This window comes from Botryllus schlosseri, chromosome 10 (genome assembly GCF_051294905.1).
Source record: "Botryllus schlosseri isolate E-star chromosome 10, Bs_hap1, whole genome shotgun sequence".
In the NCBI taxonomy this organism is placed as follows: Eukaryota; Metazoa; Chordata; class Ascidiacea; order Stolidobranchia; family Styelidae; genus Botryllus; species Botryllus schlosseri.
In genome coordinates, this window is record NC_137245.1 from 25,812,612 (window position 1) to 25,827,498 (window position 14,887).

Below are 14,887 nucleotides of genomic sequence, written 5' to 3' on the forward strand. Positions count from 1 at the left end.
ATAACCTCGTCAAAACGGAAGAGGCCGAAATCGCCAAGAGTCACACCCTACAAGAATGGTGGGACGGGCTAAAATCAAAAATCGCAAACGTTAGCAAAAGGTATGGCATAAATAAGAACAAAAACGTAGACAATAACATACGATATCAGAAATCCAACGGAATACTGAAAATGCTAACGCGATGCGATGTTTTTGAAGGGGAAAAGCCAAACCAACGACAATTCTGGCAACAGTTCAAGGAGAGGAAAGAAACAACAGACCTCAACCAAATACAACTGCAAGACGGCTCAACCACTAAAGACCGAGATAAGATTGCTAATCAAATACGATCTTTTTATGCAGACCTCTGGACAAGACGGCCGACCAACAGCCACGCTGCACAAAACGCCTACCTCTCGACATACAACAGCCCAGACACACAGCACCAAGAAGAACGAGAGATAACACCAATAAGGGGAGAAGAAGTACTGCAAGTACTCAAGGGAATGAATAGAGAGAAATCGCCAGGCCCAGACGGTATCACGGTCGAGTTCTACCTCGCACTATAGAAAACAATCGGTAGGAGGCTAATACAAATTGTCAATAACGCAATTATGTTCGCGAAAATACCCGAAAGCTGGAACCAGGCCAGAATTATACTAATCCATAAAGGAAAGAACAAAACTGAACTGAAAAATTGGCGACCTATTTCTCTATTAAATATCGACTATAAAATCACGGCAACTATTCTCAATAACAGACTGACAAATGAGATTGAAACCTCGATACACAAATCACAGAAAGCTGGGATACCGGGTAGAAAAATGGACACAATCCACAACAACGTGACCGCGACCCTGAGATACCAAGCAGAGAAGAAAACTGAGGGATACATCATGACAATAGATGCAAGCAAGGCATTTGACAAGGTAGACCATCGCATGCTATTTGGGATCCTAGACAAGCTACCGCTCTCGAAACAAGTATCGAACGCTATCAAAGCGATATACCAAGATCCAAAAGCCATGATTGAAATCAATGGCTATGAAGTAGCTAATATAGACTATACAAGAGGCATCAGACAAGGATGTCCCCTTAGTATGACCCTCTATGCTATAAGTGCGGACCCACTAGCAAGGCGACTAGAGAAGAACCATAACATCAAAAGCCTGCGAATTGGAGGCATAGATCACAAAATTGATCAATTTGCCGACGACATAACTCTGTATTTAAGTAACATACCATCAATTACCGAAGCCTTTAATGAATTTTCGAGTATGTACCGAGTTACCGGCCAAGATATAAATGCCGACAAAACAGAAATCCTGCCAACTAACGAACGATCAAAGCAGCTCCTCCAAGGATCCAGACACGCCCAGTATGCTAAAACAACTGTCAAAATACTCGGGATATTCCATGGAGAGAACGCTCGAGATACAAACTTCGACAAGCTGATAGGAAGCGTGAAGAAAAGCGCCAACAACATCAAGAGGCAGAGGCTGACCTGGATTGGAAAAACGAAGGCGATCAATGCATATATAGTAAGCAAAATTACTTATATATACTTTCCATACCAGATCAACAAACAACAGCAACAGCAACTCGAAAGAATAGTATTCGACATACTATGGAGCCCCGAATCTCTCGAACAAAAGAGCAGAAACACACTGATCCGCCCGAAGGAGATGGGAGGCATTGGGATGCCAGACATAGAGACGGCAATACGAACAAGGACAGCAAAACGACTACAAGAAATTGCCAGAATTGACCGACCTACAGAAATATGGCATGCGGAAGCAATCTATAGTCTGGGGACCAAGGTCAGAACTATTAATAGTGCTCTATATAACAACACTTATCCCCACAGGCCAACACCGACCCACAATTGGATATGCGAAAAGGCAACTTACGACATCCTGCAAAAAGAATTCGAGGATGCGTACGACACCCCCTCACGAGCGATATACGAAACACTAATTAAAGAAAAAACCGATCATAAGGATGAGGAACTGAAAAACTGGAAGAGAGTATGGCTATATCAACCTTGCATCGAACAATATGCCACCAATAGAGACCGTGAAATATCATACAGAATCATAACTGAAGGCTATTTCACAGGATCGCGAAAGAAACAAGCTGGGTGGACTACAAATCGACAGCACGCCACTCTAAAAAACAACTGCAAACTGTGCAAATCTCCTATAGAGACTCTATACCACATATACACCGACTGTCCGATATACAGAAAAATTTTCTATCTCGTTTTAGATATCGTCGAAAACATGCAAAGAGCGGACATCTTCACGAATCCGAAGGAAATATACCAAAACCTCTATGACGGGCCTCACGAAGCAGTCGTAACAAAAGCGTTCATCATCCTGAAGAGCGAAATTTGGAATTGGAAAAGGACACTGGACATATTAAACCAATATGCCAGCGACGCAGATATCGAAAATCGGATAACACAAATCCGAACAAAAATAAGAACCGAAGCACCACGAATACCGCAAAGACGAATACAAAGAACCCGAACTCTGCGAAACGGATGGCAATAAGCCGCAACGCGTGCGAAATATTACAAATGATACATACGCGAAGAAGAAATGGACTACAAAGAACCGCGAGCTCTGCAAAACGGGCGACAGATACGTCGCAATCCGCGCGAATTCCGAATATTGAATATAGAAATTATCGTCAATATTAACGAGCATATATTAAATATGACTCGTACGCTTACTGCCTATAGATCACCTTCTCTTTCGTTATACGTTGAAATGAGTGCAATTATTTCGCCTTAACATTATCACGAATAAAACAAACCCACGCCACCCCACCTCACCTAATGGACCATACCAGTCACCAACCACCCAAACCAACCAACACACCCACCCACTCACCTACCTACCCATCCCCAATAACCACACCCAGTATAAAAACCCCATGAGATGCCTGAGCAGATACAGTCACCACAAATGATAAGAATTCCATAAAAAGGTATGAATATACCCAAAAATTGAATAAGAGTAAATATGACTAGAAGATTATAGATAGAAGACCTGGATAAAGTTCCGGCACAAATAGACTCTACTGAGTCACAAAAATATGACTTTTTTGACCCAAAATCTAAAATAAAAAGAAAAGCCCGTCACGCACCAATAGATACAAACCCGATCACCGAAAACCTTAGAAATCCCTCTGGAAAGAATACCCACCCATCCAATGCAAGATGACCGCCATCTTAAAATTATCCTTTCCTATGTTGAGCACAGTATTATATACTTTTGAATAAAATCACTAAAACACCAGAGGCAGGTTATAGGATACGATCAACTTGAGAACTTGACACCTAACGGGGGATAATCTGGTGTCCATTGTCCAACCTGAAGTTGAAGACGATGGAAGGACTTACGATTCCATAATTGTTGCGGTAGAGGGATAATATTAAAATCGGAAGAAATAGATAAGCCACAGTTCGAAACCTATCACAATATCATTGCAAATCCGTCAATCAACAGCGGTCAGCATGAGAGGTAATAAACCATCACGCAATAGGTTAACATTTAACTTTAATTGTAAGGAGTAGTTTCCATAAGTCGAGTTCCAATAAACATAAATACCGCGGGCCTGGGTACGTAAAACAAATCAAAGTACCTTCCGCGAAGGCCCAATCTATAACGTTATTAATTTTCATTAAAACGGATTGCATATGCCAATAACAATGGGATTACTGATGATACGTAATTATGCGGTGTTTTGCGATTATAAAATTTATAACCCACTGTGCGAGAGATCGGATAAAGCTCAATGCAGGCAACATGGTCTGAAATTTCACGATGTGAGTTACAGCGGAACTTTTCCAATACCTCAACGTCAGTGCTGGAGAAGAATTATGCCCGTTATCAATCACGAAAAGGCAGATTGCGCGTTGTCGTTTTAAAAGTAAATCATAGTCACGCCATTCACCGTCGAAACGATGTAGCGAATTGCCAATTGCTAAGAAGTTGGCTCTCGTCGAGCAGCCACGGATTCAATTAAAATCTGCTTCAACGTTGCTTAAGCCAGCGGCAATCATCTGGCGCGGTATCCTACTCGAAATAATAACCTTCTATAGCCGGAGACTACTTTGTAGACTAATTGTAACTATGTTCGCGTTGCGGCCTGGCGTCTTCGGTCTGACCCGACCGCGGATTAAATACGTGGTAACTAAAGAATAATTTCTAAACAAATTTCGATGGTACAATTTAGCGACATTTGCCACTGTAGTAGTAAAACCGAACAATCAAAATCATAGTAGTAATATTCAACAGGACAGGCTTGTAAATGTAATGTTAAAAAAGCGCAAATTTCTCATCGGATTGAAGTTTCCAATAGCGTCCTTGTAACTACATATACATTAAAATTTCGGGTTAATTCTGAATTTCTACTAAAACCGAACAAGCGAAATCACAGTTGTAATATTCAACAGGACAGGCTTGTAAATCTTAAAAAAAGCGCACCAAATTTCTCATCATCATCTCCAACAGTGCCCTTTAAGCTACGTACATTTGACGTAATGGTAATTTCGGCTTAATTCTGAATTTCTACAAAAATTGACTTGAAATTTGACTGGTCCCCGCGCTAAAGAACAGTGCTGGTTCCCAAAATTCACTAAGCCGCGGGACTAGGGTTGCAGTTAAAACAAATAGTCGTTTTAAACAAGAAACAAAGGCTTTTAAAAACAATGGTACTTTTTTCAAGTTGTAAAATTATGACTTAATTGTATAAATACTTCCCGAGAAACATGTTGCATGACTGCATGAGCCTATACCGACAAGTACCACCCGATACAGCCGGCGTACACGATAGGGGATGGTTGGAACCCTCAAAAGCCTTCAATTGTCAATGTCAATCCACTATGACGTCACAACTTAATATTCGTGACGTCAAGGGTTAAAAAACCATCTTTTAAACTAGGGCCTTGTTTTAAACGTGTTCGTTTCAAATTCATTTTTGTTTTAAATGCAACCCTGCGCGGGGCGTTACGCAAATCTGCAAGCCTTCGCTGAACCCTACATTTTTGTCATTAAAAAAACTACCTAAAAACACATCACTATAGATCACTTTCGCACAATATGAGCTGTGCATCAGCAGGGCGTTAAAAGAACATCGCCATTATAATATACTTTTCACGCAAAACGAAAACAATATAAAATGAATGTTTTTTGAAACCCATCAGTGCGACTACTACAATTCTCATTCAGAGACCAGTTCAGAAATGCGAGGCTTGCCCTTGGAAAGTGTCAACGTGTTGTTCGGTCGAAGCTTAAAAGCGTGATACAAATTGCTTTATTACATGAGCTTATAGAGATAGAGTTGGCATACAAGAAGAACGTGGCTTAGATTTCGTACTCCAACCAAGGCAGTCATAATTCGACTACTGGTCGGGCCTAATCGCCTGCAACCGATGATGGCCAAGACGGGAATATCACCACAAATCATATGTATGAGTTGAGTGCGCGTCTTGACCGTCACAGAACCCCTGGGACTCATAAAACCACCGGCTTAGAATCATGCACTGATGTCTAGCATGGTAACGGAAACTCAACCTGTAAGCTGGCGTGGCAGCCTAGTTCCAGCAGCTTCGAGATGAAGCAGACGTGCTCCTTACTGACCGCTATGTGCAGAGCCGTCCGTCTCAGTTTGTTGCGTGCGTTCAAGTCGCACCCTGAACGGAGGAGAAAAATCAAGGGCGCGATATTATTACGTATCATACAATGCTGTTTTCGCACGACAAATACCGTTGTGTGGTATATTAGAGAGAGGGGAAAGACAGTGCTTATCTAGTAGGTCACCGAAACGGATGTCAATTGTACTTATGTACGCGGAATAACCTATGACAGTCGACACCTGACCATCGGAGTAGGCGCTTTTATGGCCAGCACACACACACACACACAGACACACACAATCATTTATCACCATCCTTTGTGACGATATTGTTAAGTTCAAAACACCCAAATGATTGCAGTACAGTGAAAAGGTAGGAGTCGAAGCGGCTTGACCGTCTTTTATCAAACAGCGACCTTGATGTACAGATATTCATAACAGAACACGTAAAAAAAGGACCGAGTATGAAAAAGTGAACGAAATCTAACAGAAGGCAACATAAAATGGAAAAGCAACGACAATAAATGACCAATGTCGGTAGCCGAAAAGGTAATGTCATATCGCGGTCCGGCGATATCCAACGCGGAGTAGTATCCATGCAATCGGTTGCGTCACTATGTCCTGCGGTAATTGTGTTTTCAACAACCTCAAGTGACATTTGATCACAGGCGAGTGAAGTAGTAAGGTCGCAGTAATAGATGCGCAAGTGAGAAGGCGGGTCTTGTCAGCGAACAGGTGTGGTACTCGAAGTTATCATTGACATGCAAAGTGAAAAGGACCGACCAAACATACCTGCCCCGCAAAGCAAATCGAGAATTCTGGATTCGTCGGCAAACGAGGCGTGATGAACGGCCCTGTCTCCTTCTTTGTCCTTCGAAAATGCAATAGGTCGAAGAAAGGCCGACATGAAACGCGGAATTGCAATAACGAAACAAGCTAGGAGATCGCAATAAGTTAACAGTTTCAATGCGTCCTATCCAATATTTTATTACTATGGAAGATTGTGCCTGGTCCTAGTGTCATTATTCACTTAGTAATTACATGCAATTTCGAAATATATTTCAAGTATACGGTAGCTCAACCAAATCCACTTTCGAAACCCCTTGAGTACTTTTAAGACCTTCAATGTTTAACACCCACTCGGAAATAAATTGGAAATGGATATTGCTACTTTGACTTGTAATGGAGTAGAAATTCACGGCCATAATTCTACTCTTACTCGAGAAGCAATAATGACTTATTTAGCCACCTATACCCGTATGTCCTCTACCATTTCCGTTCGAGGGTGGGGGTATCTTGTTGTTCTCTCGCTCCTCTGTTGTCTAACCCCCCCCCCCCCCCTTACCAGAATTGGGGATATCAAACCAGACGGAATCATAGAGAAATTGCCGCGAAAGTCCTACCTCGATTTCAAGATCGACGTCGTGCTTTATTAAGCACTCCACCACGTCAGCTTGTCCGTTGAGGCAAGCAGCATGCAGGGGAGTGTGTCCTGAAAACAGGCCGTTCACCTGAAAATAATTTTAAGAGAATTTCGAAGCGTGAACGATCATGATTTAAGAAGTGTAGTAAGTCGATTGAACCGGAGAAATGAGGAAAAGACGTTATGTATTTAATACTTGATTTTGCGGCATATACACCGACTCATGATATACATATACACGATATGTGCATATGCATACAATGAGTGCACGATGTGCATATGCCAGTGGACAAGGAATGGGCATATATACCCTTGTAAGGATTTCTATGTCTTGCACCACCCCTGGTGCTATCCCAGTGATGCTGATCGCCAAGCGGGGAAGTCACGGATACCAGTGCCAATGTTCAGGTCTTTGGTCTGGTCCTGTCTGGGATCGAGCCCACGACCTACCGATCAAGAAGCCAGACGCTCCACCATTACGCTAGGAATAAATTTATTTTTAATATAGATAGTAGTACAGCATTAAGCTGCATCTTGATCTTGTCACATTTCATTGTTTTACTTTTGGATTTATTACTATAAATGCTTTAAAATATGTGTACTGGCTTTCCCTATTTAGAAAGGAAGAATGAAGAAAGTGATGCTTGACATTACATATCTACATGACAAAGGAGTGTGAAAGCCACAATGTGTTTTAAGTCCAACAGTGCTGACTACCAGTCACTGTATCGAATATTTATTCAAGTAAAACAACGCTTCTTAACGTTTTCAAAAGGTCGAAGCAATAGAAGGCCATTGATTTGTTCAGAGTGGGCCACACGGTGTCAAGAAAAGTAAACACATACGTTCGCATCGGGTCGTTGGAGGATTTCCTCACACTTCGCAACATCTCCATAAGCAGCAGTACGTACAAGCTCCTCATTGACGTCACCGGACACGTGACTTTCAAACAGATTCTTCATCAATTTCGAAAGATGTACTAAAACGAGAGTCACGTATTTTTAAGAGAGCCAGAAAAGAGAAAACTCATCCAATATCACACATACGACTCCTCTATTACACTGGGATATACTGTGAGACTAGAGTCATGCACATGGGTTTACAACTTACTGTCTGAAGTGGCTTGACTCTGATCAACTTTTGTCAACAGCAAGGGATTGTAGGTCCAAGCGGATCCTGATACAACAAGATAAAACACCGTAATCAAAGTCTAGCATCGAAAGGTACAAAAGAACTTAATAATATTCATATGGGTCAAGTTTTATTGTCACTTATCGCATTTTATATTCAAAGAATAATGCTTATGAGAAGACAGGAAAGGAAAGGAACGGACGTAGTTTATTTTTGTCCTTGATATTTTTTGCGGTATATACACCGACTCATGTTACACATACACACGATCTGTGCATATGCATACCACGAGTGCATGATGTGCCGGATAAGGAAGTGCAGATGTAGCCTTCGCGTCTTTCTAAGTCATGCACCACCCCTCCATGCTATCCCAGTAATGCATGAGCGCCAAGCAGGGAAGTCATGGATACCAGTGTTGCTAATTAGGTCTTTGGTCAGACCCGGCCGGGGATCGAACCCACGGCCTGCCGATCAAGAAGCCGGACGCTTCACATAATTATCACGCTATCTTGTCGGTAAGACGAAAACAAGCAGAGAAGGGTTGTAATGACTAGAGTCCGGACTCCACTCCAGTCGCACCTTTCAGTTGGCAAGACTCAATTCATTTTCTTTAAAATGGAAGATGACTCGCCTCAACTTGAGTCAGTCTGTGTATTGACTCGACTTGTCACAGTTGACGACTCGACCAAATCATAGGCTAGGACTGGAGACATCTCGATAATGAACAGTGATCACTATGACTTGAAATCGAGTCTCAGCTTTATGACTCGGTAGAGTATTGAAAATGACTCGATTTGACTCAAGTCATACCAATAAAAGTAAGATTGACTTGAGACCAGGAACCTTGTGACTTGGTTACAACCCTGTAACTTCGCAAAAACACATTCAAGACTCGCCTCCGAGCTGCACTTTCACGTCACCGTCAGGATATAACTGCTGCACTCTACCGATGTTTCCTAGAGTCTTGAAAACGGGACACCATATTATTACCAGCTTTAAAGACAATCTTATTAACACACTCACCGATATCATAGCGTCAGTCCATTCTCCGTGACCGCGTTGCAGGGTCTTGACTTGTGTGAAGTTGGAGCACACTTGCACGAAATCGCCCACCTGATTTGATAAATTTAAGTCTTTTACCGTAATAATTTGAGACGGTCTTTGAGAGTTTAAGACAATTGTTGATGAAATATATTTGATTGATGGTGGTCAGCTGACACATAAGGAAGCGACACTCGAGCATGTTTCAGTTAAATATAAGGTTTCAGGGTTACGGCGGTGTCAGGGTCAGTATTTGGGATTAGATCTTGTCTGGGGGATATAAAGCCATATGCTAAAACATAACATGATCCACTGTCGTTTTTCAGTGTGTCGTATGCTCAAATGTCACACAAGAACTTCTTACAATGAAAAACATTACCAGGGCTGGGCAAATTAGAGTACCTAAATGATTAGGTTCTGGATAGAGTACTAGGATTCCAGTCGAGTATTGGAGTATCACTGAGTATAATGAAGGGTTGTAATGACTTGAGTCATGACTCGACACGAGTCAGACTCGAGTCACGATTTTCTGATGGCTCTACTTGACTCGAGTCGTTTTCTCAAAATACGGAAATGACTCGACTCGGACCAAGTCATATGACTCGAGACTCAGACGGACATTTTCAAGAACAGTAAAGTAACCAGCCTATTGGGATTTCGTATATTGGTACTTATGCTTGAAAATGCGACCAGAAACTGAGGTGAGTGAGGAAAGTGAGGAAAATATTATAAATGCGAACCATTCGATATCATCAAACAGAGTTATATAAGTGGGTTTAACAGGGCTTTAACAGGAAACTGAGCAGTCAACACGTCAACACAATGACTTGGACTCGAGTCATAATACCATGACTCGGACTCGAACCTCTGTTCGATGACTTGGACTTGACTCGGTGGTGAATTGAACGTGACTCAACATGACTCGAGCCAAAACTATAAAAGTGAGATTGAATTGTCACTTGGAACCCTGATACATAGCTTTGTACTGCATATCTCATACACTACGATACGCTCAATCCAGGCTTGAAGGCTACCTTAGCGGAAAAAAATATCAAAAACATAATTTCCGTTGATAAATTAACTATTAGTGACATTAAGCGCATAACTTTAATACTCGGAAGAATCATGGCTCAATACTCGACTGAAAGCATTAGAATTAATACTCGATTCAGATTAGACTACTCAAATCATTGTGCCCAGCCAAAGACGCTACGCATGTTAAGTTTATCAATTCAACATGGAACATACAGAATGTAAGAAAAGTAATTCAGATCAAGCCTCAAACAGCCCTTCGATAAAAAGCCGACTCGTTGCACAATGTACATAGCAGACGCGAGCAAGATCATCGAATTTGCACCTGAAAATTCTGATACAGGTTTCCTGGTGTTGTGCCAGAGTTGGATGCTGAAGTATTCGGAGCTGCTTTCGTCAGAACTGCTGGGTTGAATGTCCATCTAAAATATGTCCAGCGTGGTCTGGCATGACTGTTAAGTGAACATCTAGACCAGGGGTCGGCAACCTTTTGCTAGTCGCGGGCCAAATTTCAAGTGTGCAACTGTTTGGCGGGCCAGAATTTTTCTCAATACTATATTTTACGCTTACTTCGGTATATTATCCTACATTGCTGCAATCTCTATCATACCAATCATAAAACACATGTATTTACACTTCAACAAATACAGTCCATCCTCAAGATTACCGGACCACTACTGACCTCTCGATCTCGCTTCCCATGACATGACGCCCTATTTCTTGTCGCTTCCTTTTTCTATACTATCTTCTTTACTTTCATTTAGTGTGCATGCCTCCTCCTTACATCGCCTAGGCCAAGGTGGGTGTCCGATTCCATAGACAACTCCTAGTCGCTTCGACATCTTCCTTTCTTTTCATTGTATCGCATTTTTGTGGTGTATTGAACTGATAAAATTGCTAATAAACCAATGACGATGAACAACGCAGAATAAATGTGACAATTGACGTAGCTTGCTTTGTGAAAGGTTTTCAACTTCTGATAACAAGTCAGATGAAGCAAGAATCAGACCATATTCGAAATGGGCGTCCGAAATACGTGATCTTAGCTTGCTCTTCGTGAATTTTATTGTTCAAAACTATTGCTCACATGCGTACGTGCTGCCGGAAATCGATGCAATGTCTTCTGCATTGTTGGACAAGCTGGGATAAAGATAAATTTCAATAACGTACTCTTTATCAAAGTCATGCAGCGATATGCTCTTTGTATTAAATTTGTCATTCAATCCAACTGCATCGCATTTCAAAAAGGCCCATTTGAAATTTTCAGGCAATGCTATTGGCGTCCACATTAAATGGAATTTATTTTGTATAGAAGGAAAGTCGGTAAAGCGGGTGAATATTCAGTAATTAAATTTCGTATCACAGTCGCAAATATAGCGTTGGTACTAGGTTTTCTCTCCTCCAGTATAGGAAAATGAGCATAATTTTCTTCGTAGGCTACTGTTGAAATTCCCCGAGACGCAGATTTGTTTAAAATGCGCCTCAACTTCTCATGTATTCAGTAGTTTTCCCGTAGAAGTTGCAAATTCAATTTGTTCAGATGTGACGTTAAATGTACCAGGAGAGCAAGATTAGATATCCATTTTCGATTATAAGATTATGAGTCGGCGAAATTTGTATTTTCGACGAAAGGTGCTATTTCATTTCTCAGTTCATAGACTCGTGCAAGCATGTCTGCTCGACTTAATGCGCGAACATGGCAGATATACATTACATCGTTATATTGATTCTATGCTCCTAGTAATATTTGGCGTAACAATGTTGGTGATTCAGTTTGTGAGACAAAATCATATTAACAGTTTTCATCATTGTGGCCAAAACACTTCAGGTTTTTTGTCTTGGCGCACAATGCCTTTTGGGAATTAAACTATGGATAACTAACCTACGGAGGCTAGTTATCTGTAATTAAACAGTGTAAGTTTGAGATTTTGTCATTGCGTCTGAGATGTTCCAAGCGTTTTTGAAGCAGAGAAAGGACACCATTATTGTCTCACCCCATCGGTAAACCCGTTAAAAAGTTTGGTACACTTCCGGTTGCGAGATACACCCGATTGATAAGCACTGATCTATTCTACTCTAAACAAACAACCTTCATCTCCTATTTTAACCGCCTTCGTCTTATGGCGTCAAAATAGACTAATACGATGTAGGAAACTTATATCGTAGCAATACCGCATTCTTTCCAAGCAATGCGGGACTGCAGATTGAAAAGCATTGTGAAACGACGGGCCGTATTCTTGTGGTAACTATTTATTATCTCGCGGGCCGGACGATTTCGCTTGGCGGGCCGGATCCGGCCCGCGGGCCGTAGGTTGCCGACCCTTGATCTAGACCGTATCATGCAAGGATCCAATTACTGAACATATCTGGTTACTTTGATCAATGAAGCAGTACGTAGCTAGTAATGCCAGTTTATCATTGGAATAGGACGCTATATATTATTGTTAGGGCTGGGCACAATGATTCGAGTACTCGAATCTGAATCGAGTAATCATTTTAATGATTCGAGTCGAGTAGCAAAATACGATTTTTTCGAGTAATGAAATTATACTCTCCTCGCAACTGAAAGTTATTTGATCAACAAGAGAGATTGTTTGTATGCTATTTTCCACTGTGGGAGCCTTGAAACCTTGATTGGGCGTATCGCAGCCTATGAAACATATCATACAAAGCTACGACCGTTACTGGAAAAACATTTCTGAAGTCATGACCCTCCTACAACATTGTCACAAAGTGCAGTGAAATCGGTAGGGTCGAAGGAATACCAAAAGTATCTTCAAATTGCTAGATAACAGGCATTGTATCCTTTGTGGTGGCACGAAAGGCACATATTGGAACTTTGACATATTACATGTTGCTGTGACGTCATAATGAGTGATACTCGATTACTCGACTCGACTCGAAGCATATTACGTGATTCAGAATCGAATCACTCAGGTACTCGATTTTGCCCAGCCCTAATTATTGTCCTCCATGTTTTGCGGCATATACACCGACTCATGATATACATAAACACGATCTGTGCATATGCACACCATGAGTGCATGATGCGCATGTGCCGCTGGACAAGGAAGTTGCAGACATAGCCTTGTAAAGCTTTCCAAGTCTCGCACCACTCCTCCATGCTATTCCGTAAATGCTGAGCGCCAAACGGGGAATCCACAGATATCAGTTTTACTGATCAGGCCTTAGGTTTGACCCGACCCATAGACAAGTTATTTCCAATACAATAATTGTGTCTGTGGTAGGGACATTCGAATGATGAAAAAAGAGATTGGACTGCACTTATTAGGCATATATAGGCCTACCTGTTACCACTTGAATAGGAAACTACGATATCGTGATCTTCGTCAATGCCACATACAATTCCAGCAGTGCCGAGCGTCTGAAACGTAGAGAAATCATGTCAGATGGGAGGAATTCTTGGGAGATTCTCAAAATCTCACAAAGCGTCAACATAGGAAGGAATCAATTATTGATATCCGCACAACAGAGGCTGTCACAGCATTCTTGGAAGCTGTACGCAGCCACACTGAAACTTGCAGGACGCAATCAGTGCGCAATGAATGTGGCTCGCGAGAACCATTCTGCCTTCTTTACATATACGTGAAGTCTCGGTTTGGAAATGAGATGTTACAAAATAACAAAAAATAGCAATATAGATTCAATTTTCATTATCCTTCCCAGTAGCCGAGTTGGAAAACGAGAATATTTTCTGCTTTTCCAAGTTATGCATAATTAGAATAAAATCTACAGTTTTTCCGGAATTAGACTAAAAATGGAATTAAAGCTACACAGTTTTTTCCATATCAGATTAGAATTAGAACTGCTGAATCGGCGAAAACTTGGAAATGGAATTAGTCCAGTTCGTACCAAATCAGAGATCGCGAGAATCGCAAACGTCTGTGCAGCAAGCTCGGCTCGTTTCGCACTACACGGTTCGCCTGTGGCATTTTTAGGTCAACCAGAAATTATATTAGAACTGGATTACCGGCATCTCATTGTAATTAGTTCAATTAGACAATTAGAATTATCCATTAGTTCAAGTTTGCCCAGTAGCAAAACAACATATGAAACATTTTGTGGCAGTTGTGCTGTAATCTTGTTCCCAACTCGAGTTTCAAGACCAAATTATAATCAATGTCTACTACTTCCTACGTAGAACAAAATAGATAATGTAAAAAATCAGGTATATAGGATATAGATATATACAATATCCCTGATGAACAGTGTCTAGTTTGGCTACAAAAACTGTTACCTTGAAGTATTCTTAACTGCTTTAGTGATATGGGCAAGAACAGCAAAGTACACGAGTACTGCATATAAAAGAGAAGTCCTCAGTTGCTGACCACCTCGAGCGCATTAATATGGACCAACGACAAAAAAGCTTGCCCGGTCCCGAGTTAGAGAGATTATGTACTGCCCTACCTCAAACATTCCTTCCGTCCAACCCCCGTGACCCTGCTGCAGGTTCTGAACGATCTCCAATTCCAGTTTGATATTGACATAATCGCCGACATGAAATCCAGTTACGGGTTGAGGAGGAGCTCCGTTTTGCTGACCTGAACCATGATCAGTTTGAGTACGAGTGTGACCCGCTGAAGTGCATTACACAACATAATCTATGCGTCGAGA

General features: G+C 41.4%; 1 protein-coding gene across 2 annotated transcripts in view; it reads right to left on the reverse strand.

The window, feature by feature from the left end:
* Positions 1-14,887, reverse strand: part of LOC145447975 (E3 ubiquitin-protein ligase MIB1-like) — a 66,567-nt gene that overhangs the window by 44,089 nt on the left and 7,591 nt on the right. For both annotated transcript variants that reach the window (XM_080326278.1, XM_080326277.1), the window contains exons 6-15: positions 14,681-14,814; positions 13,561-13,637; positions 10,578-10,674; positions 9,203-9,292; positions 9,076-9,142; positions 8,159-8,224; positions 7,894-8,027; positions 7,029-7,136; positions 6,418-6,496; positions 5,565-5,683 (exon numbers count right to left, since the gene is read on the reverse strand). In XM_080326278.1, the coding sequence (XP_080182404.1) occupies positions 5,565-5,683; positions 6,418-6,496; positions 7,029-7,136; positions 7,894-8,027; positions 8,159-8,224; positions 9,076-9,142; positions 9,203-9,292; positions 10,578-10,674; positions 13,561-13,637; positions 14,681-14,814 (971 nt within the window). The remainder of the gene's footprint in view (positions 1-5,564; positions 5,684-6,417; positions 6,497-7,028; positions 7,137-7,893; positions 8,028-8,158; positions 8,225-9,075; positions 9,143-9,202; positions 9,293-10,577; positions 10,675-13,560; positions 13,638-14,680; positions 14,815-14,887) is intronic.